The 26,735-nt window shown below is 37.7% G+C and overlaps 1 protein-coding gene across 3 annotated transcripts in view; it reads right to left on the bottom strand.

Moving 5' to 3' along the window:
* Window positions 1-26,735, bottom strand: part of USH2A (usherin) — a 742,577-nt gene that overhangs the window by 257,048 nt on the left and 458,794 nt on the right. For all 3 annotated transcript variants that reach the window (XM_045455771.1, XM_045455772.1, XM_045455773.1), the window contains exons 39-40: window positions 7,068-7,218; window positions 6,332-6,474 (exon numbers count right to left, since the gene is read on the bottom strand). In XM_045455771.1, the coding sequence (XP_045311727.1) occupies window positions 6,332-6,474; window positions 7,068-7,218 (294 nt within the window). The remainder of the gene's footprint in view (window positions 1-6,331; window positions 6,475-7,067; window positions 7,219-26,735) is intronic.

Here is a 26,735-nt window from a genome sequence, read left to right as displayed (position 1 = left end):
CCTCTCTGCCCCTCCCCAACTTGTGCTCTCTCTCTCTCTCAAAATAAATAAATACTAAAAAAATTATCTTACACCATGGATCTTCTCGATAAAATAGATACCTGTAATCGCTGGTGGAAAGGATAAATGTGTCAGTTAATATTTAAAGCAATTATGAAGCCTAGTTAGAATGGAGAAAGCAAAATAATTGTGCAACACTACTGAAACCCATAGTTCATATTTCTTCGTTAAAATAAAATCTACTGATGTGAATATGCTCCACCCTAACTTTCAAATGCTATTTTCTCTCATATAGAAGGTTTTTAAGGTACAGATTGAGACTTTAACTTCCAAAACACACTAATAAAAAGATGTTTGCCGTGTCAGATAGATTTTCAAATTTAAATACTCCTAAGAGCACAAACACATTTACTCAATGATCTAGAAAATCCTGCTCTAGAATTATCTTCATTAATGAATCCAAATTTATGCCACAGTTTTACTTCTCCCTGTCACAAGACTCAGAGAGCTCACTCTCATTACAGGTTTCGAGAATAAGAAAAAAGTGTTTTTCTTCTGGAACTCTCTTCCTATATATCCCTCCCCGCCTCATTTTGAAATAGACGTGATTTGGGGCTAGGAGACGCCTCTCGAATTAGAACATTCATTATCCTAGTGAAGACAGTGTTGAATCAAAGGGACAGCCAGCAGGCTGCCTCCGACCAAGGGAAAGAATGAGGATTGCTTTTGGGATTTCCTTCTCTTCCACCTGCCTCTCATCCTCACCCACCTCTCATCCTCATACATACCCCTATCATCTCCCACTGAGGCTGAAACACTGGCAGCACACTATGCAAGCCATCCCCCAGTCTCACGTGTCAGTGGACACCTCCAACGGCAATTACGGCTTCTGCCTTCTTCTGGGCCAATTGTGAGGACATAAATTTGAAATTTAATATTTAAGTGAATTCCAAATATAAATCAGTCCCTATTCCTTCTCCTGATTCTCTCCTCAGGGAAGGCTTTCCTGACACCCCACGTTGAGGGAAACGCTCTGCCTCTGGGCTTGCTTGCATAGAAACCTCAGTTCTGTAGACTCTAACGATGGCTCTACTCTGTGTCCCCCTTGTCAGATAATGGATGCCTCAAGGAAAGAACAGCGTCTTAATCATCCTTGTAACTTTGATGTCTCTCTCGGTCCCTGGGACAGGGCAGGTACCCAGATAAAATTGGCTTGGTTGAATTTTCACGGATTTGCTTACGTAAAAGTCTCTTTAATTAATACTTCCTGGCAATTTTGGGGCACCTGCTATAGATCAGATCCTCTAGCAGGCCTGGGGTATACAGTCATCCCCCTTCATCTGTGGGGGATACATTGCAGCACCCCCAATGGATACCTGAAACTGCAGATCATTCTGAGCCCTATACATACTATGTTTTTCCTATACATACATACCTATGATAGTTTACTTTATACATTAGGCACGGTAAGAGATTAACAGCAATAACGCATCATAAAAGAAAGCAAGATGGCAGATAAGGGGAAATTACAGTACAAAGATAAATGAGGCAGAGTCTTAGGTCCTGAGAAGTTACAATTCAGAACGAGATGTTGATGGTGCACAATACAAATCAAAATTCTGCGGTAGCAAAGAGGAAGGAAGACTTCACAGAGGAGGTGACATTTGAGCTGAGGCTTGATGAATGAGTAGATTTTGCCAGACAACAAACAAGGAAGAAACTTGTTCTGTTCAATACAGATTTCAAGTAACATTGCAATGTCTTTCTTACTCCAGAAAAACCCCTGTTCCTTTGTAAACTGCCGTGAGAATCTCAAAGATGAATGAGGGAGCTGGGGATCAGATACTCAAAAACGCTGACAGAAAAAATAAAGCAGAATCCAGGTACTAGGATAACGACCCTCATTGCTTCCTTCTTTGTTCAAGGTGTATTTTAAGCGTGGGAAAAATAACAAGGTCTAATGTAATGAATAAAGTGTGTTCAGAGTATTTAAAAACCATAAGAGACTCTTGAATGCTGAGAACAAACTGAGGGTTGATGGGGGTGGTGGGGGGGAGAGAGGAAAGTGGGTGATGGGCACTGAGGAGGGCACCTGTTGCGATCAGCACTGGGTGTTGTAAGGAAATCAATTAGACAATAAATTATATTTAATATTGAAAAAATAAAATCCCACCGTGTAGGCGATAACATACATACCCCTATCTATTAGCATACTCCAGGCCAACCTCGTGAACAATCTGTCTGTTAGCAAAATAATGAGCTCATGAAAAATTATGTAAGTAAATCTACAAAATAAACTGCTTGAATCCCACAAACTTTAGTTAATAATGTCTCTTAGATTAGTGGTTACAAATATAAATGTGGGTGGCTCAGTCAGTTATACGTCCAACTTCGGGTCCAGTTATGATCTCAGGGTTTGTGGGTTCAAGCCCTGCATGGGGCTTTCTGCTGTCAGCACAGAGCTCACTTTGGATCCTCTGACCCCTCTCTCTGCCTCTTCCCTGCAGATGCTCTCTCCCTCTCTCTCAAAAATAAGTCAACATTTAAAAATATATATATACAGATATGGAGTTTTTAAACTTCAAATTTCATAAAACAATCAGATTTTTAAAGTCTTTTAAAAATACATGATAACGAAATGGCCTACTCTAGAACCAGTTTGGGTTTTTGTTTTGTTTTGTTTTGGAAGGAGAAAAGTAATTTTTAGAAAACAATCTCATTTTTAGTAGGTTGATCTAATTGCCTGTGTATTCCATACATGTTTGTTGTCCAAATGTCTGAAATAAAGACATTTCACATTTCAATCTTGTTCCCTGAAAAACTTTGTGAGAAACAGATTTTCCAGCTTTTGATGGTCTAGGGAATCTACATTTTTAAAGAAAAGTGGGCCATCTCATATTTTACACAGGGCAGGATTTTAGTAGGCCAAAGGACAGACCCCCATGCTGAGGTTGCAGGAAACTTGCCCTTCCAGCGGCTCCAATTCCTGTACGCATATACTGCACAGAAAACCATTGTAAACACACAAGGGAAAGGGAAGAAAACAATCAGGAGCAATGGTTATTTCAGGTTAAAAAATACCAAAAATTTCAGTGGCTAGGTAAGTGTCTTCATGTTAGCAATCACACGTATCCAAGTCTAACACAATCTTTTTTTTTTTTTTAAGATTTATTTGTTTGTTTGTTTATTTTTTTGAGAGAGAGACAGAGCGCAAGTAGGGGAGGGGCAGAGAGAGAGGGTAACACAGAATCCGAAGCAGGCTCCATGCTCTGAGCTGTCTGCACAGAGCCTGATGTGGGGCTCAGACCCATGAACTGTGAGATCACGACCTGAGCCGAAGCTGGCCACTTAACTGACTGAGTCACCCAGGCGCCCCAGGTCTAACACAATCTTCATGCATTTTTGCAAATTGCATACATGCCAGGTTCTTGGACTGCCAGCAGCATGCAACACACGCACACACACACACACACACACACACACACACACACACCAAAAACCATGAGTTGTTTGTATTTACCTGGTTGCAAATAGTCGAACACTACACTGACCAACTTGGCTGGAACAAACATCTTTTATTAACACACGTTTAACAGGATTTAAAATATTCATAGGAAATGTGCATTATTATTATTTGGCATCAGCACACTAGATTTTTAAAAATGCATGGAACTGGATATTGGTGGCACTCTGATAGAAATGACAAATTATTTGAAAAAAAATCTATTAAAATTCTTCACAACCCTTTTCTCTGTCCATGAGAACTTCTCTTTGCACTCAAGCATTTGTTTCTCTGTGTACAGTTCATTTCCTGCCTTGGTATCTCTTTCTGGTTTCAGCAGTGTCACAGGCTTGATGAAAATCACAGTCTTGCCATCTCACACTAAAAACACTGCACTTGGTGACCTGTGTTGGCACCAGAAACTTTTGAGGCTTTGGTTGATGTAGAAAGGTGCATATTGATGGTATGAAATTTAAATGTAGGCATGAGGTGACTTCTCAGTTTTATTCTGTAAGACGGTATGTAGAGTTTTTATATTAGACATTGCACTTGGGCACCTGGGAGGTGCCGGTCAGGATCAAGTATGAAGCGCAATTCTCGCATGGAGCTGTCAGCATGGGTGGTTTCGTGTGCAATGCTTTGAAGCCTTGACAGAAAAACTGCTTGTGCCCAATGCCAATCACTCACTCTTTGTCAACTCAATTGCACATCCTTTCAGAAATGGCATCCATCTCCACGGACACCCAAAATATAGACTACACTGCCATTATGTCTCAGGAGTAAGCATGCACTGGTAACTTAACCTGGAGGGGCAAAGGGCCAGCCTTTGGCTCTTTCATAATATATATGACTTTGCAGTGTGCACATGAAGCATACGAAGAAAGAAGTCATCAGTTTCAGGGAAAGGATTTAAATAAAAATGATGGCTTGGTTTCTTGGGTTAATACCTGCTATGTAATCATGTGTTACCAATTCTTAAGGAACATGGAGGGTTAATACTATTCCCTTCAAACCCAGTTCTAAAAATCACAAAGAAGGCAATGTCTTCAGTGCATGAAAATTCTAACCACATAGAGTCCATAGACTTGTTTTATGGTCACTTAAGGCAGGAGTAAGTTTGTTCAACAAAGAATGCTATGCTAGTTGGTACTTTGCTATGTTTTGTACTTTATTTATGTGATAACTTCTTGCCTGTAGATAGAAGATCATGGCTTTTATTCAATGAGAATCACCCCTGAGGAAACTCAAGCGTTGCTCATTCTCTGTGGCCATAGAAATTGTGGGTGCCAAAAAGGGGACTGTTTCTCTTCTCTTCCAATGTGGCATTCTATGGAGTCATCCTCTCTGCAGTGGGCTGAATCATTAAATACTTTCAGTTAACCTTTATTGAGTGCCATCAAGTATGCTATATCTAAGAAGGAGGATTAGAAGCCTATTTTCAGTTGTTTTTAAAATAATGTTTCTTTAAAAATCTATTTTGAGTGTGAGCTCTCTAGTTCATAAATCTGCATACCGTCTGGTGACTAGGCTGCCAGGTTCCCTAGAGTGTGTGTGATGTTTCCCCTAAAAGGGGTGTAGGTGCATTGAGTGGTGCCTTAATGCTTTCTGGGTCTTGGGTGTCGTTTATTGCACTGTGCTGATAATTTACTAAATGGTACTCGAGAGACCAAAAGGACTGGATGTGCCCTTGTAAAATACCTAACCTGCTCCTAGGGAGTGATTACAAATTGGGAGAAATGGATGAAGTATTATATATTATTGTTCTTCATGGCCTTTTCAAAAAAAATAAAGTAAGCTTTAAGGAAGGTAAATAGTTCTGATTCTATCTCATTTGATGTCTTATCCTTACTAAAATAATATAATTAAGGGTATTGTAGCAATAAAAGAATCTACTTAATATACAATTGAGATTCTTTCAAATACCATATCTTTTGATTAATATCTAGCCTTTTGAAAGTCACTTGGGTCCTCATTGGATATAGAGCCAGAATGGCAATTGGCCAACAGAGCAACATCTTCTAAGAAGCCTCTGATTAAAAGACTTGACAAGATTAACCCTAAAAACCTCAATGTTCAAAAATACAGTGTCCTCATTCACTCCATATAGCTTGATTTAATTTCAAACTTTTCTAAAAAAAAAATTATACTTCCATATATATATATATGCCCCTATAGAGGTCATTTATATAAAACTAAGCATTATAGCCAAATATTTATTTTCTATATATAACCTAGTAAAAACCTATATATGAAAACATAACTCTTTCGTGACAGACTCGAAAGCCTCTTAATTCATTGTATAAGGCAATCCCAATCTAGTCTTCGTAATAGTGAAGAACCATTGTTATCAGATTATATTTCTCTATTCTGAAGTCTGTCTTTCAGGTGTGACTAAAAGTATAATGGGATCTGTTTCCAGGAAAAGGTATAATGACACGTTAAGCATCTTCATGAAGCAAGACCCCTATTTCATGTTCTTCTGCCTGTCAGGATTCCTCCAAAGCAGAGTACATTGAGTGGAAGATGATAACTTTCCTCGTGTAGGACACCTAGATGTACCCTGAAGGATAGAATGGGGCCATGCCATAATTTATTGCGAATTCCTTCTTCCTGTAGTAATTTTTCTTCTGAAGGCCTCACCCTCAAAATCCCCCAAGCCCCCATTTTTCTTCTTTCTGGAAGTCTGACTATCCTTGGCCTAGAAAAGATTATTGTCACTAAATGTCAAGAAAACAGGGGAGGCTTACTTCTCTGTTTTGGAAAAACTGAAGACATTTAATAGTCCCTAATGTAGACGACATTTGGCTGTGTATTGTTCAGACCACTTACTGTCCTCTGTGGTCACGAACAGAATCCAGGAACTATGCGCACTGCCAAATCCATTGGAGGCAACCAAGCGAAACTCATATTCTGTGTACGGTTGGAGATCTCTCACTTCATAGCTTAACGATGCAGAAGGATTGGAAAATAACCTACATAGGAAAGAGATGTTAATTAGGAAGCTTCAGACATTCAAAGAAATAAAAACAAGTAAAATCTTACTGCAAGGAATTTTCAGAGAATGTCAAATTCCAGGCAAGTACTGCAATTTTCTGTTGTCACAGGAGATCTCTCTTAAAATAAGGAGCCACTTGGCTGAGGGCTTCTAATATTGCATTTATATGAGATGTAAATTCTAGTAGTATTGAGAAAATTCTAGTCTACTATTGAGGCTGATTGCCACGTGGAATTTGTAGACTAAGTATTATAATTTTGTATCTACAGTTCAGATAGCATTTCTTTTTTTAGTTCAGGTGTATGTCTGCTTTATGCAATATCTATGCCCATGAAAAGTTAAAGGTGAAGAAATCCTATATTAATGCTATATAAATGGAAAATAGATAATTTTGCTGAGCAAATAATTATGTCCTAAGGAATTGCTTGTCTTTTATTTGAACTTTTAAAAGGTGGCCTTTATTTGTTGTGAATGAGAACTGACCTATTCAAAAATTAAGGTAAAGTAAGTTATGTCCATAACATATAATCCAGGTGACAGTTAGGAGGATAGACAAAGTAACAGGCTCACTCTAGATATCCATGGGTGGAGTGGCCGGGCCTCATCTGGAGTTGGTATCTGGGAGAGCCGGGAGCGTTGTTACGAGCTGGTGTAGACCAGACAACCTGAAGACTGGTTGGAGTGGCAGATGAAAGCCTCGGAGGCAACACGCCATCTGGAGCTGTCGAAAAACACAGATGAATTAGAGCAGAGAAAACTGTGGAGAACATATGTTGGATGGAATCGAAATGCTCCATATACTGGAAAAACTGTTCCTCAGGATCAACAACAATGTTAAACATGGTCCATTTAATTTAACATTTTCATTCCTGAACTACTGTACTTCCTTATTGTTCATTTCAACACAATTACGTTAGTATTTCAACCTGAGAAGCCAGCCCCCAAACAGCAAGACAAATGAACATGCAGCACATCCCCACCTGTACTTCTGTTTATCTAATTGAAAACATGTAGGGAACTTAGTGAACCAAATATTAAAGTAACTTTTTAAATTAACTCTTTCCTCAGCAATCAAGCAGTCAAACAGTGAAGGAGTCCAGATCTTTTCTTTCTCTCATCGATTATCACCCATTGCCACTTAATCCCGCTTCTACTCATGATCACAACTGGCTTTCTTTTTTTTTTTTTTTTTGGTGTTTTGAGGATGGTTTATTAAAATTGTATTTTCTACAATATTAAGTATACACGGTTGGCTGAAAGTAGCACATTGCAGGTGTAATTCTCACTTAACGAAAACATAAAAACTGAAGTTCCTTCCCCGTGTGCTTTATACAGTCAGTTGCCCTTATTCAAATACATGGTGAGTTGAAGCATACATGTTGCTTTTCCTAGTCTGGTTGAATCTCTGGCAAATTTTTCCTGAATTCAGCCTGTCTGCTTGATATAATCTATCAGGGAACTCTATTTGAATAGTTCTATGAGGTCTAACAGGAATGAAGGAAACTAAAGTCCATTCGACTTAAAAAAAAATGACAAGATGAGTCTGATTACTAAATTAATTTTTCCAACAGGTATAACTTGAATGAAACTATCATATAAAAATTTGTTCCAAAGCTAGTCAGAAGCAAAGCTCTGTGACTTCAGGAGAATCAAGAATCACCTAATGGCTCTCAGCGTATGTTTCTTACCTTTGGGATGGGGATAGTTTTCCTTTGCAGGATTGTTGGGAAGATCAGAAGTGATGTAAATAAAGCACCTTGTTTTGGGTCCTGGTAATGATTAGTTAGTTGTTGTTTTTGTGGTGATGATGATGATGATGATGACGACATCAGACTGATCTGAACTTTCTTTAGCATAATTTAAGTGCTAAGATACTGTAAGTTTTCAGGAACATCCTAATTTTAATATAAGCTTCTTTTTTAAAAAGTTTATTTATTTCTTTTTGAGGCAGAGAGAGAGAGAGCACAGGCACAAACAGCGGAAGGGCAGAGAGAAGGAGAGACAGAATGCCAAGTAGGTTCTGCACCATCGGCACAGAGCCTGATGCGGGGCTCGAACCCATGAACTGTGAGATTATGACCTGAGCTGAGATCAAGAGTCGAATGTTTGAACAACTGAACTTTCCAAGTGTCCTGTAATGTAAGTTTCTAATTGCCAAGGATTACTAGAAGCCATTGGTGAGGAAGGAGAAGGGATTACAATAATGAAAATACCTAGCAGGGTTCATTTTCAACTTCTTTTTATACACAACCTTACGTAGGGTGTGATTTTATATACTTTCCCCCTCAGGAGAACCTGCCTGTGAACTAGGAAGCTAATGAATGGCCAGTGATGGGAAAAGACGAATTACATGATGTGATTCATCAATCTGTTGCAAGGGTCGAGTTCATCGATAATCCACTAATTTATTCAATAAGCATTTATTGAGCCTCTACTCTGTGCAAAGTATTCTTTGTGTGGAGGGGGAATAACACCGAGTCAAACAGATATGGCCCTTGACCCTATGGAACTTACATGTAAACAGAGGGAGCAAGCATTAAGCAAATGGGTACCTAAGATCATACCGGATAGATAAGCTCAAGACAAAAATAAAGGAGGGTAAGGGAAGAGAAAATGAAAGAGAGTGTGCCATTTTATTGCTAAGTAACAATTCAGATTGGATAGGAAAGCCATAGGAAGAGCATGTCATTAGGTGACACTTGAGCAGAGACCTCAGTGACCATGAAAATGTCTGGAGGAAGGGCAACCCAGCCACAGAAGGCAGTAAGCACAAGGGCAGTGAGAGGGGAAAGTACTAGTTGTGTTTAAGGCACAGTGGAGACACCAAAGTGTCTGGAAATAGGCCAAGGAGAGGGAAAAGAAAAGAGGTTGGAGGGACAGGCAGGGTCTAGATCCCTCCAGATGCCTTCTAGTTCTAGGCTTTGAAAATCATACTAAAGACTTTGGGTTTCATTTGAAATGGATTTGTAGGCCATTGCAGGGTTTTAATACAGGACACGACATAATTTGGAACCTATAAAGACTACTCTATGCTAATGGGGGGGGTGAGGGTAGACAAGGGAATCACCTATTATAGCAATCCAGGTAAAAGATGACAATAGCATGGATTCCAGTGACAGCAGCAGAGGTGGTGATATATTCTGCTGACCAAGTGAGTATGGATGGTATTTTGCTAAGAGAAAATAAGGGAGTGAAAGATGATGTCAGTGTGTTTAGCCTAACTGCCCAGGTGAATGGTGGTGCCATTACTGATCTGAGGAACGCTGAGGGGAGAAATCAGTTATGGGGCGGGGATCAGTTCTGTTTCGTCCATGTTACATGGGAAAGGCATAAATTCATCTCTAGTGGGGACATCAAGGAAGAAGTGGGAGGTATGAGTTTGGATAAGAGTTGTGGATGAAGGCGTGTGGTATGTAACAGCTGAGATTTGATGAAATAACCTAGGAGGTGAATGTAGGTAGAGTGAGTGCAGAAGAGGTCTATGAACTGAGCCATGAGGTCCCCCAACATTTTGAGGTCAGGAGGAAGGTTCTACCACAAAGGAGGCATAAAGGAGTGGTCAGTGAGGGAGGACAACTTAGAGAAGGTGTAGCCTGCAAGTCAAGTAAAGAAAGCATATCAAAAAGGACTGATCAACTCTGCAAAACATGCTGAGAGTTCAAGGCATGAGACCGAGAATTATATCTTGCATTTGGCCAAACACCAAAGGTGTTTGGTGACCTTGCCAAGAATAGATGTGTGCAGTGATGGGTGTGGCAGCATGACTGGAGATGGTTGAGGAGACAATGAGAGGGCAGAGAAGGAGGAAATAGTGAGTACAGGCAACTCTTCTGAGGGATTTTGTTCCAAAGGGGAGTAGAAAATAGGGCAGCATTTAAAGAAGCTTATGTAATTAAGGAAGGTGTTCTAAAAACTGGGAGATGCTAAAGTGTATACACACTTACTAGAAAGACCCAGAAGATATTTGGGGAAATGATGTAGCAGAAGGAAGAGTAATGGCCAGAACAAATTCCTTGTGTTGGGAGAGACAGAGAGATAAGCCAGGGCACAATGGCTGTTGAATAGAGCAGGAATGGTACACCCATTGTGCAGAAGCGAACGCAGGGACAGGCAATTCAGAGACAGAGGTAGATTTATTGATGGAAAAACACCAAGGATCTCTTCTGATGGACTCCATTTTCTCAGTGAGCAAAATAAAAGCAAAGGCATCAACTCAGTGCTAATGTGTGAGAGGGAATCATATGCTTTAAGAGAGATGAAACGAGAGGCGCCTGGGTGGCTCAGTCAGTTGAGCATCTGACTCTTGGTTTTGGCTCTCCGGTCATGATTTCATGGTTTCATGGGATCATGCTTCACATAGGGCTCTGCACTGACAGTGCAGAGCCTACTTAGAATTCTCTCTCTCCCTTTTTCTTTGCCCCTCACCTGCTTGCTCTCTCTCTCTCTCTCAAAAAATAAACAAACACTAAAACAAAAACAAAACAGAGAAATGAAATGGTATGAAATTGCTCCCTCAGTTAGTAGCCTAGGAAATGCAGTAGAACTGTTGTCCAGGGCCTCGTATCCCATTATCCACTGCTAATAAAGACTTACTACCTGATAATTTATCTGTGAACACAAATAGGTTTAACACTGATTATCTCTTATTTGCTATATGTTTTTTTAACTGATTCATAATAAACGAACATACATTGAGAGAGCATGGGCGATAAGTAAAGTACAAAATCGTGTATAATGCAGCACATATAGTCATGTCCCTAATTTGACTGTTTTCTTATCTAATTTTTCTGTGTCAAGGAATGTAATATCATCAACAACCCAAATTCAGAAAAAAAAAAAAAACAGTTTGGATAAGTCATGGACATGAAAAAAACAGAGCTTTAAATATATACACAAAAATCCATTCATGTGTTAAAAACTGCATTACCATGCTGTTAAGAAGGGAGAATTGCCCCAAACTAGGCTCCCTAATAGTAATATAGTATCCTGGGTTCTTTTCTGAGTGTTAACATCAAAAAAAGCACCCCATTAAATTGGTCATACTCTGCTTGTATAAAATTGCAAAATATTTCCAAACAGAGTGATCATCTTATATTATTTACGTACAACTATTCATTTTGTCTGCTTCTGGAAACACTGAATTCTGGAAACCTTTCCTTCCCCTTTGGTTAACCCCTTTTATCCTAGACCTATTCCATAGAGGCTCCTTAGCACCAAAGCAATAACTGGGAACTATAGCCATAATTCCACCTCTGGTTCCTTAACACAAGAGCCGTGTATCTATCAGCTTGATATATTGTCTCCAAGATGCTATGTTGCTCGAAAAGCTTCTCTCGAGTTTAATATGACCCTCACGGGGCAAGCACTCCACAGACAACCTCCTGAATCAACACATCTTGTCCAGTAAATACTAATTCTACACGGCAAGTGGATAAAACAGCTACCCCAATCTATAAATTCAAAGGAAGGGAGTTTTTTAATAAAATTTCAAATTTAACCTTTTTTGGAAGGCAAAATGAATACAACACATTAAGCCATAAATTAAATCACGGGTTGGATGAGTCTAGATGCTATAATCTTTTAAATGTATGATTTTATTAAACTTTTAAATGATGCGCACTTGTGGATTCTTCTCTGTCTAAAAAAACCCCCAAAACAAACAGCATTCCCTAAACTTTTGCTCCTTACAAATTTATAGATCTCTGAGGGGAGCTCTAAAAAGCAAAAACAGAAGCTTTTTTCTTTTTTCCATGTGACTGGTGACTACCAAGGTTGCAGTGGTCAGAAGAGGAAACTTTTGGGGAGAAAATGAATTCAATATACTTCTCATATGCACCAATTTCTCAGGACAGCTACTAACTTGTTACGGTGTGTTTTTGTGTATATGTGTGTGCATTTAAAATACTGGAATAAAATACTGCATTAAAATATAGAAGAAATCTATGTTTTGTATTAAACTCAAATCTACAATAAAATATATCAGGGGCACCTGGGCAGCTCAGTTGGTTGTGTCCAACTCTTGGTTTCGGGTCAGGTCATAATCTCACGGCTTGTGAGATCGAACCCCACGCTGGGCTCTGCGCTGACAGTGTGGAGTCTGCTTAAGATTGTCTCTCTCCCTCTCTCTCTGCCCCTCCCTTGATTACTGCCTCTCTCTGTCTCTGTCTCTCTCTCTGTCAAAATAAATAAACATTAAAAAAATATACATCAAATGCCACTCTGCACAAGATTCTTCGCTGGGGGAGGGGAAAGGGCAGGTAGAGAGAAACAGGGGGTTAGACCATCTACTTTATATTTGGTAGAGAGATAAGACATGACTCAAATACTATAACACAGAATGTGTAAATAGCATAGAAGACGTATTAGTGCTTCCAGAGTTTCAGAAGTCGGAAACTCACATCCAAATGTGTACAGGACCTTGCCTTTCAAAGGAACAGGCCTTGAAAGGGCATTGCCACGGGAGCACTGTGAGATTGTTCAAATTGGGTAATTGTGTTCTCAGCCTGATTCCAGGGCCTAGAACTTCATCAACTCTGCCCATGCTCATTCCGAGCCGACATGATGCTTCTTCCTGGCTTCACTTGGAATCTGGCTCCAGCCTTGCCCATACTCCCCCCTACTCCCCCCACTCCCCCCACTTTAGAGGTTAGATTGTTGACATCCCCATTCAGGTCCCCCTGTTTACATAACAGGAGAGAAACCATGTCCTTTTTACCCACATGCATCCTGGCTGCACGATCGAACGGCCTGGCATGTATTCAAAATCCTTGCATTACACACTTGCTCCCATTTTCTGAAATAGCTATACACGAGCAAGGACTTTAAATTCTAGTTTCCAGAATGGAAAATTAAAGTTCAGACACATACATTGAGTCGTTGAGTCATGAACAAATTGAAAACAGAAGGCAAGACTCAATTTCCAGTCACTAAACCATATGTCATTAAAAAAAGATATTAATTATGAGGAAAATGCAGATGTGCTAACAAATGGACAGTCAACCTTGAGCACAAGGATGTACAAATAGAGCAGCATTAAATAGTGGCAAGTAGATTAAAATAGATTTCATGTTTGCAAAACAGTTTCTCATAAAATCTGACTTTCTGAACACATACTTTGTGCCAGGTTGTTTTTTTTGAACATAATTATTTCTAATCCTAAGAATTACACTACAGAATTGTGGTGTTATCTCTTTGTAGTATAGATAAAGAGTCTGAAGCTCAGAGAGGTTGCATCTTTTATCTCAAACCACACAAAACGTGGTTACTGGCAGGATAAGGACTTGGTGCTCTGAATTCTATACTGCAAAACAGCACATTACAGTAAGTGACTGATCCTAGATGATGAATATTAAATTTTTTAAGTGAGCACAAAAGCAAACCATTTATAATAGTAAGTACATTTGTTTTAGTGAAGATTGGGTTTATTTTTTTCTCTAAGTCATATCCTTAAACAGTTCTTTCCTGGTCTTGTTCATCCCCCACAAGGAACCTGATACAGAACTACTTATGTGAATTCCCTAGTTCTCTGAAATTAGCCAAAGCCCACAGAAATTCAATGAAATACAAAACAGAGTCTTCATGTTAGTAAGAAAAATATATTAGAAAAATTAAGTGTTATCGATAGGTATGCCATGGAATTTACTTTTGACTGTAGAATGCTAAAAATAAGACAAGAGCATTTTAAATATGGAGTGCAGGTAGCTTAAAGGCCACCACCAAATACAGGATTCTTGCCTAAAACATCCCAGACAGGTGACATTCAGGCCTCTGTGTGTTCATTACCAGTGACAGGAAAATAGTTGTTTTGAAAGTTGCCTCATGACATTATTGGACATTTCTTCTTGTTGGTGTGCTCCTTCTGATACAGAACTAAAAAAATTATATCACTTCTACAACACTTAGGGTGAATATAATCTTTTGTCCACATCAGGACCTCTGAGAGTGAAACAGCATACTCTAAATAATTAACAGGGCTTAATTAAGCTGTGGCAGTTATAAATTGCAACTAGCATGGGCAATGGGTGCTGGTCATGCTCACACTGTACTCTTTAGGACCCTGTCTCAGTCATACTAACCCCTGAGAACAAGCCTCTACCACCAACATGGGACAGAACTTCAGGCATGTTTAAGTGGTTGTCTTCTCCTCCACTGAAGTTCCCCATTTCAGGCTACACATTGCTGCTTCCCCCAACCAGTTTCCAGGATTCCTCAACCATTATCTAGCCATGGTACCTGACTTGGAAGTGTTCTAATTTGATAACATATCTTCAAAAATATGAAGCCTTATACCTAAACTAAACACTCTGTGCATTCTGACCAGAGTATATCACAGGGAAGCTCCCAACTTTCCTTTCCTCAAGGGATGTTGCTAAAAACTCACTAAGAATCTTAATTCTGGCCTGCTTAATATTGGAGTTCATCAATGTTATTCAGATTGGCTATAGAGTTGATTCAAAATGATCTTATGGATAGGTAAAAATGCAAGATCAATCATTTTCCAACAAGCGCGCAGAATCTGAGAGGAATGTTATTAAAGAAACAAAGTATTTAAGGGGATACTGTAGTGTCCAGCAGAGTGCTTCCTTTACAGAAGATGTCCTACAAAAATGTATGGATGGATGAATGAATGGGTGGATAGATGGGCTTGTTGGTAGAGAGTGAGATCTGCAGAAAAATATCTTTCCCCTCTGACTCAATAATTCTTAGGTTCCACCCCACATTTTCCATTTACAAATAAAACCTCAATGACCTGAAAATGAATAATTTTTTAGCATAAAAGATTAATTGCTTGGAGAGTACTAACACAGCAGCGATATCAAGTTAGATCTGAAATACTACTTTATAGTACATTCACTTTATCATTTATTTGTCTCAATGCCCCATATCGCAGATGTGCAAACTGAGGTTAGAAAGGTCAAACAACCAATCTGAACTATATGACTAACAGAATGGCAACGTACAGCCTCACGTGTCTGTTGTTTCCAAGACTGTAATTCATCTCTCAACACCAACTTGAATCTTAAATTTAAGTCTAACCGTGGCTTTTCCCCATAACACCAAAATAATGGTAATATAAATTGCTTAAAAGCAGAGATCTTATTTTTTGTGTCCTATGTAACCTAGGGCACTGACAAAATTTTGAGAATTTAGTATTGCTTATCAAAGAAATGTTAAGCAAATGCTAACAATCCGTTTCTAGAGAGTTAACACGACCCCTTTTTTAAAGTATGTATTTATGTATAAAATACATGTTCATGATAGAAAATTTGAAAATTACCAACCAAAGAAAGCAGGTATACATAATTACATGACCCGGAGATATCCATTCTTACACTATTCTAGATTATCTCACCTGTCTTCTATACAAGTGTGTCTATACATAATATTTTTAAATGATTAAGCTAAATATGTTAAATAAATTATTTTGTAAACTTTGTTTGCTTTACAATATTAGGTGAAAACTCTATGCTATTGACTCATGTTTTGGTAACATGACTTTACAAAATAATTGCAGGTGATATTTTTATAGATATGGAATATTAACAAAGCTGATATTGATGGATCAAAAACTTGATTGATTTGAAATACCTATATATATTGATTGTATCATATATATACATTAACATACAGTGTTATGTTAGTCTCAGGTATACAATACAATGATTTAATAATTCTGTATATTACTCAGTTTTCACCATGATAAGTATACTCATCATCTGTCAGCAAGCAACATTATTACGATATTATCGGCTATATTCCCTATGTCGTACTTTTCATCTCTATGAATTACTCATTTTGTAACTGGAAGTTTGTACCTCTTAATTCCCTTTATCTGTTTCACCTATCCCCTGACCCACCTCCCCTCTGGCAACCACCAGTTCTGTTTGTTTGTTTCTTAAATTCCACTTAAGGGTGAAATCATATGCTTATTTCACTTAGCATTATACTCCCTAGGTTCATCCATGTTGTGGCAAGCGGCAAAGTCTTATTCTTTTTCATGGCTGAGTAATATTCCATTCATCTTCTTTATTCACTAATCTATAGATGGACTCTTGGGTTGTTTCCATATCTTTGCTATTGTAAATAATCCTACAATGAACCTAGGGTGCATACAGCTTTTTGAATTAGCGTTTTCATTTTCTGTGGGTAAATAGCCAGTAGTGGAAATGCTAGATCATATGGTATTTCCATTTTTAATGTTTTTCTCTATTCTGTTTTCTACAGTGGCTGCACCAATATGCATTCCCACCAACAGGAGAGGCAGTTGGCTATACTCATAGGAGTATTGGGGACTAGATAATTAAAGACAAAACACGGACTATAATTAAAATATTAAAAGTAGGTTTACTGGCTATTTAATATTTCTTAGTTTCTAAAATGTTTGTTAACGCATTTTGCTCAACTAAAACTTTTTAAAATCTTTGATAAGCTTTTTATTACATCAGATAGTCCTGAATATTTTGGGCAATTGCCACTCTCTTATTTGAGTCCAGTTAGCTCTTTAAACATTTTTAACTTAAATGGCTTATTACCAACTTCTTGAAATGTTTTTATTTAGAGTTTATTTAGCTAAATCATAGAACAAATGTCTGTGCACTGGTAAAGAGCCATCAGACCTGAGTTCAAATACTGATTCTGCTATTTAGTTGTTGAACAAATACCTTAACCTCTCTGTGCCTCAGTTTTCTCATCAATACAATAAGGATAAAAACTTCATAGAGTTGAATTGCAAGGATTAAATAAGATAATGTCTTATTTACATAATAAAATAAGGTAGACACTGTAAATACTATATGTTTGCTATTGTTATGAACCTGAACTTGTCTGTTATTCACACCATCATGAACACCTTCATAGATTATTCCATAGAACACACTTTAGGCAAGTGCCACTGAGTTTATTAGTCTCACTCAGTTTATTACTATTTAGTGGCTAAAACAGTCCAACCAATCACTTTATAGCCCACACCACAGCAAAGATTGTATACGTGATAGAAATTCAGTATGTTCGGGAAATTTTTATGTTCATGGTTGGTTGTAAGCTACTCGAGGACAAGGAGTGTACATTATTATTTGTTTTCTGTTTTTAATTTTCTTCCCCAGCCTTGACAACTTTGCAGTGAGCTCTCTGTCAATGATTATTTGCAACAACAACCATATTTCTGAAAGAAGTAGATCTGATCCTGCACTATTTTGTAAGCACTTTAAACCTTCACAATACTTAGAAAATGCATGTTCTGATGATACCCATTAAAGAGCTTAAAGTGCCCAGCTATCTTAATTTTGATCAGCTTAGTAACTGATTTTTACCTCATCAAACAGATGAGCCATGAAACTGAAGATCTCATTACATTTTAGTCAAAAAGACTGGAAAAATATTTTTCATTCATAATTTATAATTAACATTCCCCAATTTATTTTACATACATTATCTTGTAGTATCTAAAGTATCCTCTTGATAGAAGTAGTAGTATTTCCCTCATCTTATAGATAAATGTACATTTAGAGATGTTAAATATCTTTGGTTGGCTCAGATCCAGATTGTGCTTTTAACCATACCCTACTTTATATAAGGAGAATTAACGTTAGGCTAGGAGTCATATGATCTGAAGGTAAAGTTTATTTTGTTTTATTTTATGGAGATAAAGTTTAATTTTGAGAAGAGGAGAACTTATTGAGATGCTTTGGTGACACAGAAATTGTCAAAAGCTTAGAAAACTAAACTAAATACATTAGCATATGTTAAAATATTATGAAACATAATATGTTGGCTAATTAAGAAAACTCTTGAATTTTCATTTCAAAATATAATCACAATTAACGTTTAAATGCACCTACATTTCTCATTTGATCTTACAAACATACCATGAATTAAATGGTGTGGGCATTACATTACTTTTACAGTCCCTTGTGATCGCCCAAATTGCCAGGCTGGGACAATGTATTTTGATTCAAAACTCGATCTTATTTCCTGTTGACTATGTAGCCTCCAAGCTATAAATATTGGAAGTATAGAAGGACTGAAATGTGTGATAAAGTCGTATTAATACTTTCATACTCCCTGAAAAATTCATCTACGCTTCCTCCTTTCTTCCCTTCCCGTCACGGTCCTGGGGGTTGTGTACATGGCACAGAACACACTAGCCACAGTCTCCACCTCTATGGGCATGAAAATATTGTCAAGTATTGGAAGACTGGCACTGAAAAAATACAAAACCTGTGTGGTTAAGTATGTACAAAGTGCGTAAGAGGAGAATGTCATGCTGCAAGAGATTATTAGAAAAGGCTGGCTTGACATTGGCTGAAAGAGCTAAGCCTCTCTAAGGAAGTGGTATTGAAACTAGAAGGAATAAGATTCTGCTGAGCTCGTATGGACCAGAACCTATAAGTTGATGTAGAGGTAGAACTTATCTGTTGGAGAAACTCAGAGAAGGCTATTAAAGGTGGCATATGCTCTATTGGAGGGTCTTAGAGGCCAGGTAAGGAGTCTGAAATTTATACTAAGAAGACAGAAAATCCTCCTCTCATTGACATTATTCAGTTTAGTTTTGTAAGATATTTGGGGAGGGGGGAAGGCATGGTGGGGCTACTGTATTAACTGTTGAATTGGCTGGATTGGATTCTGAAACTGATAAATAGATTTATCATTTATTTACATAACTTATTTTGATTTTTTTTCATAAAAGTTGAGTGCAAAATATGAAAACAATCCAATACAATTTTTAATTTATCCCTGCATATCCAGGGACTAACACAGAGCCTGGCACATAGAAGAAGCCCTATTTTTAGTGATTGCATCTAGTTGGAGGACTTCAAATATCATCTATGTGCATGAACTTCCAAATGTTTATCTCTAGTATTTCCAGCTATTTGGTTTCCTTAGATTTATTTTGAAAAGAAATTTTTTAATGTTTTATTTATTTTTGAGACAGGGAGAGACAGAGCATGAACAGGGGAGGGTCAGAGAGAGGGAGACACAGAATCTGAAACAGGCTCCAGGCTCTGAGCTGTCAGCACAGAGCCCGACGCGGGGCTCGAACTCAACGGACCGCGAGATCATGACCTGAGCCACGAGATCATGACCTGATCATAAGCTGGCCGCTTAACCGACTGAGCCACCCAGGCACCCCTCTTTAGATTTATTTTGTATAGACCATGCTCATGCAGGTCAATTAAGAATAAACACTCATGTCATTAGAGTCCCAAAAAGAGAGGAAAAAAACACTCATTGATTTTATAATTATTCACCTACCTAATTCCCCAAGTAATTTTAAAACACTTAAAATAAAACACAAGAAAACATGGTTAAATAATGAAGAGAAAGGATCAGAAAATTATACTACAAAACCTAGGCTGAGGTTAGCTATTGTTGTCAAGCACAAGATTCATTTCTGAGATGCATGAGAGCCAAGGTACAACCAAAAAAAGGAATATGATGAGTTATCAGTGGACAAATATTTAAGTTATTTTAAAAACTTTTCAATTTTATAAAACTATTTGGCATTTATTTTTATTTTTTTAAAGTTTTTATTTTTTTTTTAATTTTTTTTTAACATTTATTTATTTTTGAGACAGAGAGAGAGCATGAACAGGGGAGGGTCAGAGAAAGAGGGAGACACAGAATCTGAAACAGACTCCAGAATCTGAGCTGTCAGCACAGACCCCGATGTGGGGCTCGAACCCACGGACCGCGAGATCATGACCTGAGCGAAGTCAGACGCTTAACCGACTGAGCCACCCAGGCGCCCCATAAAGTTTTTAATGTTTATTTATTTTTGAAAGACAGAGAGAGACAGAGCACAAGCAGGAGAGGAGCAGAGAGAGAGAGAGAGAGAGGGAAACAGAATCCGAAGCAGGCTCCAGGCTCTGAGCTGTCAGCACATAGCCTGATGCGGGGCTCGAACTCAGGAACCTTGAGATCATGACCTAAGCTGAAGTTGGACGCTTAACCCACTGAGCCACCCAGGCGCCCCAAAACTATTTGACGGTTAAAGAATTGTTTTCAGATTATTCTTTTTCTCCCATGTTTTCATTTTATGGGAATGAATATTTAAGGAACCGGGTCAACAATGGATTCTAATTATTTAATGAAATAATTTGCAGTTTTACAAAATGAGAGAATGGCTGTAAATCAATTAATTTTTCTGAATTCTAAAAATGACTCCTTATAATAGCTCATCAAATAAATAGGATACTACTTTGTGCTTAAAACACCTTAACAACCTTGACATAGTTGTCTTACCTCATTGTTTGCAAACACATATTGTCCTAGTGTATTAGCAATCTCCCCTCTCCCAAAGTAAAATCAAGCTCTGAGTACCCCTGATTCATTCCAGTGTTTCCTGGAGATTTCCAAGGGCCATCCAGAACTTGCAGTAAATGCAATTATAAACAACAACAAAATGGCAGCCACAGCCTTCAGCTTCATGAGGAAATGCACTATATCTGTCCCAGCAATCTTTCTAGCCCAGGAACTAGGAGTATGCCTGACAACTAGAAAGAACTCAGTAAATGTTTTTTGAATGAATGAAAGTTGAACAAAGTTCAGAGTTTTGGTCAAGATTTTGATTTTATTATATTAAGGGTTTTTAACAAATTGATAACTTTAATGACTTCAGTTAACTGCCTCATAAAAGATGCTAACGTGTTGATATTCATTAGTAAAGATAAACATACCAAAATAGTAAAGTCAATTTTGAGTATTTATTTTATACCAGGCACTGAACTAAATGCTTTATACAAATTATCACATTTAAGGGGCGCCTGGGTGGCTCAGTCGGTTGAGCCTCCGACTTCGGCTCAGGTCATGATCTCACGGTTTGTGAGTTCGAGCCCCGCATGGGGCTCTGTGCTGACAGCTAGGAGCCTGGAGCCTGCTTCGGATTCTGTGTCTCCCTCTCTCTCTGCTCCTCCCCCACTTGTGCTCTGTCTCTCTCTGTCTCATAAATAAATAAACATCAGAAAATTTTTCTTTAAATTATCACATTTAATCCACATAATAGTCCTATATGTAAAGTGAGGTGGGTCAAGAAAAGGAGGCTTAGACGGAAGTTTTAGTCTATTTTGTTGCTATAACAAAATATTATAAACTGGATACGTTATGTAATAAACATAAATTTATTTCTCACAGTTCTGGATGCTGGGAAGACCACGATGAATGCACTCGTGGATCCGGTGTCTTGGGAGAGCCCACTTGCAGATTCATGGATGTGTCTTCCTGTTATGTTTTCACATGGTGGAAGGGGGACAAGGCTTCTTTTGTAAAGGTATTAATCCTATTCATGAGGGCTCCACCCTCATGCCCTAATTACTTCCCAAGCTCCCACCTCCTAACACCCTCACATTGGGTGTTAGGCTTCAACATGTGAATCTTGGGAAAACTCAACTATTGGGGCCATAGCAGACATGATATGTGACTTACATGAGGCCATATAGATAATAAGTAGTTGAGTTACTGTTTGAACCCAGCAACCTGTCTCCAAAACCTAATTTTCTTACTGTTATCTTAAATAATGCCTTTTATAGTGACCTGGCCAAGCCAAAATCTTGCCCCTCCTCAGAGAAGAGTGTGGCTTCCTCCTTTCTCCGTGTTTTCCACACCTGCCCCACAGGAGTCTAAGGAATCAGCTGTGAGTCTGGATACAACTTTGAGGAGCAGAGGAATCTCAGCGCCAGGAGGTTCGAAAGGAAGTAAAATATTTTTGAAGTATTTTCTTTTCTTTCTTTCTTTTTTTTTTTTTTTTTTAATAATTGTTCCTTTTAAATCTCAAGGAGGTTTACTTGGAGGTAGACGTTTGGAGAAACTGTTTCTGTCCTTCTTTGCCTCAGTCTGTCTCTCCATTTATCAGGATTTTCTTTTTCTCTTACTTGTCAAGGCACCTTTGTTTCTGAAAGCTCCCAGAAAGGTCTCCAGAGAAAAATAGAAAAATAAGATGCATAACAATGGCTATAGGCATTATAGACCCAAACTCAAGAAATGATGACATTTTCTCAAGGTTATTACCAATCTAGTAGAGGAGTATTTGGAACAAAAGCCCTAGGAAGAAAGTGTGTGTGTAAAATAAATTTTTGTAAAAAAAAAATCTATCATTTACCTTTCAGCTCAGTGACAAAATAAACTGTTTTAGAGCACATGACTGGATAAAATCTGAGGATGCTACATTTGTCTTTGGTCTTTCACTGACTCAGTTGGGTCTACCTTTCTGAGGTAAATTCAAAATCTCACCAACATTTCACTGGTATGAGAATACATCAGTCAAAATTGGTGCAAATACTTGTCAAAAGTTACATGAAACCCAATTGGCAGATCTCTCCTAGCTCTAGTAATTGTTCTTCATGAAATGAAAAATTGTCCCTGTGTTCGCTAAGAATTCTTTAATTAGAATGGAAAAGAAGCGAGGATATCCCCAGTTACAGTTTATAATAGGAGTAATATAGAAAGGGGTGGCAGAGGTGGGTCAAGGGCACCAGAATAAAAAGACACCACTGAATACTAATTGCTATTGACCATTTTGAGAAACAAAGGATTCCACTTCACATTAGCATCCATAGGACCAAGGCAACATACCTTCAACTCCACCTCCCTTTGTGGTTTAAGATTAAAGTATTGCTTAAAATTACTCTGCAAGACAGTTTCAGTGAATTTGTTAATCAGGAAACATCAGACAGACTGAAGTCATCCTCTGTTAATTTTGAAATACCCCAAAGCTGTGAATGATGTAGCTCATTGTGCTCAAAGAAAAATAGGGATTTTGAATTTCATTAGATACATTATTTGTTCAACTAGAATGTGGAACTGTCACTTTGTCAGACTAATTAGAAGCCCTGAAGTTGGTGGTCATAATGCCCAGAAGAATTTTTTGTTGTCGTTACAATCTCAAACCACCAGCCAAATTGTATTCTTTTCCCTTGTAGATATGCTACATTTAGACACTCTATTTAAGCCCCTGCTTGTGACATTTGAATTCCTCTTAGTATTCCTAAGAGTACTTCTTAGTATTCCTATTATTTTGAATACCATCGTATTCATCCAAATTAGTTTCCAGGCAACATAGATTAAATTCTTTTTCCTTGAGAATCTGATTGCTTGAGCCCTTTAGGTAGAGTGTATCTTCAATCGGAAAAATATTCTAAAATATGTAACAAAAATATTAATGGATTAAGTCTATACTATTTTTAGTTAAAATATTGTTCATTCACTTCATTTAAAATAATTCCCTGAAGAATCTTACTTTTGTAAAATTTAAAAAAAAATAGATGTGCTTAGCAAGGTTAATGAACAATTTTAACAATGAGTAAATTCAAGCTAAGTCAAAGCCATTCTCTTTATAAGGAGTGCACAAAATATTCCATTGAAAGCGTCCAACAAGAACAATAGTTAAAAAACTAACTCAGATAGTTAAGAAAATAAACTATTGCATTTTAGAACTAGAACCATGACTCTTTCTAACATTGCCACTGAACCTACTATACTGGAAAAACAAGAAGCAAGAAGTTAAGTGATCTTTGAATAGCTTACAAAATTTTCGCCATTTAAGGATGAAAGAACAAAAGGGGATTGGTTGTAAAATCATCTTAACGATAGGAGCAGATCTAAAATTCAAGTTGATTAATAAATTACTCAACTAATAACTAGATCTAGTCTTAAAACACCAAGATTGCATGCAGGACACCCTTTACCTCAATAGGCCATTACTTTCACATTCTCTATTAAGGAAAGTGAAATAAAAGTTATCATTAGGGTAAAAAATGCTGAAAGACTTCTAAGAACTGATTTCAGCCCAGGAAGTAGCAGAAAAGTTGAGAATAAAAAAATGATACTCATTTGACCACAGTCATGATTAATAACTAGATAATTAAGTTCATGTGTAGAAAATCTATAATCACAGTATTAGTGAGTTATTTGTTTTAGTAATTTAGCCACACAATTGCCATCCAGTGTAACATTGGTATTAGAAAGCATATGGCATTAATGCCAAGGAATTTTGTCAGTTTCAGGTGAATAAACCTGGGGGAAATTCAGAAGTAAAAAACAAATGTATTATCATTAATAATGCTTTCTTAATTTATATGTAGCACAAATTAGAATATCTACTTTTGACAAATAGCATAGTAAACAAAACATAGCTTTGCCTAGCTGAAGAAAGCATGGATCACCTCTAATTCTCAAGAATTTTCAATTTTCAATTGAAGTTTTCAATTTCAATTAGTAATTTAAAAAATGATTATTTAGTATATTGCACAGACATGATAGGATATCTCCTCCTTCACCTTAAAAGTTTAATTCAAATGTTCCCTATCTACCAGGAATCAGGAGCCATTGAAAAGTGGGAGGCTAATTTGTGGCTATGCAATCTTCTCACATGCAATGGGGAGGATACAACTTTGCAATGCAATACGCAATTATTATGTGTCCAGCATTGTCACATTCTTTGCATGCATTTATCCTAATTACTTCTCTCAATGTCAACCTATGTCTACTATTTCTCCCATTTTTATAGAAAGAAAAACCTGAGGCAAAGTATAACTGTATAACTTGATCAAGGTCTCATAGCTAGCAAGAGGAGAAATATAGGGGGCACCTGGGTGGCTCAGTCGGTTAAGCGTCCAACTTCAGCTCAGGTATGATCTCACAGTTAGTGGGTTTGAACCCCACAACAGGCTCTGTGCTGACAGCTCAGGGCCTGGAGCCTGCTTCAGATTCTGTCTCCCTCTCTCTCTGTCTCTCTTTCGCTCATGCTCTCTCTCTCTTAAAAATAAGTAAATAAACATTAAAAAAAAAAAAAAGAGGAGAAATTTAGTTTTGAACCCAATATGGTTGATTTTAGAATTCATGCTCTTAATCACCAGGATAATTTACTTGTGTGTGAGTGTGAGTGTGCATATGTGTGTACAGGTTACAGATCAATGGAGGAGATATAGAAAATGATATTCTTATGTTATTCTTATCTTGAATACTACATTTTTTCCTCAAGCAACTTTTAATCTCATAGTTTTTCTGTACTAAGAATTTGCAAGTGCTGTCCTTCTTTTCTAAGAGAGCATTGACAAAAAGGTAAAAGTTAACTTTAGTTGATGAAGAATGTTTCACTTTTCATAAAACCTAGCTACACGAGAAGTAATTTAATCTAATCCTTTCTGAGAACATCTCTCAAATATATTTAAATCTTACCAATTTCAGAGTAGCCTGCATCCATTCACTAGTTACACAATAAGACTGGTCATGTCACCATCAGACATAGTAACAGAAATTACTGTATGTTTTATTAAAAACCTATTTTTGTCTCTCTCTCTTTTTTATCCCAAAGTCTAATTTAGTTGTTGTTCCCTTAGGTACAAAGTACACAGTTCATAATTCATTTGATATAAAATGTCAGTTTAGATTCTTGCCTGTCTTTGATAAATGAGAAAAAACATGTACATTTCAATTTCCTCAATGCCAGAACAACCAGGAACAACCCCCTGTTGTGCTTCTCAAAGACCTTTGTGTTAAATTAAACATCAAGATTCTGAAACTGTGGGGAAGGATATTTCCAAGACAGAGAGTACAAGTACATGAGACAGAGGGAGACAGCTGATGCTTTTCCTACCAGTCGAGTGATATCCCCCAAAGAGCACCTTTGATCCTCAAATTAGTCCTCCCTTATAATTTAATATACCACAACCAGTCTGCTGTTTCCTTACATTTAGCTTTAAGAGGCAGTTGTTAGAATCATCAGGGAAAATAAAAATTTAGACGTTTGGAGGTTGGTTTAATTTTCAAGTTAACTAGTGATGGGTTATGTGTATTTTGTGCTCGTTACATATCATACTTTATATTCTCCAAACAAATCATCAAGTGCCTACTCCTGTGCCGCCTGATCTTCTCAGTGTGTGTCCATCCTTTGCGCTCTACCAAAACCCATTGAGGATGGTTATGGGATTATAAACTCCCTTTCCAGATGAACAAATTGAGGCCTTGGGAGGAGATGACTTCCTTGAGATCACACAATCGGTAAATGGAAACACTGGGGATGGTGGGTGGTGATGTAGTTAAAATTCAGATAGTTGGACAGACACAGCAGCCTATGTGCTTAACAAATGCACAACGGAAGAGACATGCTCACTTGAGACTTTACAGAATCAACTATGTGAACAAGATTCGAGTCTTTTTGTGTGGCCATGCCCTCTTTTGCAGACTCTGGTGAGGTGAGTACTCCCCCTTTGTGATGGCCCTGAGGACATAGATGGTCATTCCTGT

This window comes from Leopardus geoffroyi, chromosome C3 (assembly GCF_018350155.1).
Source record: "Leopardus geoffroyi isolate Oge1 chromosome C3, O.geoffroyi_Oge1_pat1.0, whole genome shotgun sequence".
In the NCBI taxonomy this organism is placed as follows: domain Eukaryota; kingdom Metazoa; phylum Chordata; class Mammalia; order Carnivora; family Felidae; genus Leopardus; species Leopardus geoffroyi.
This window is presented reverse-complemented; position numbering and strand designations above follow the sequence as displayed.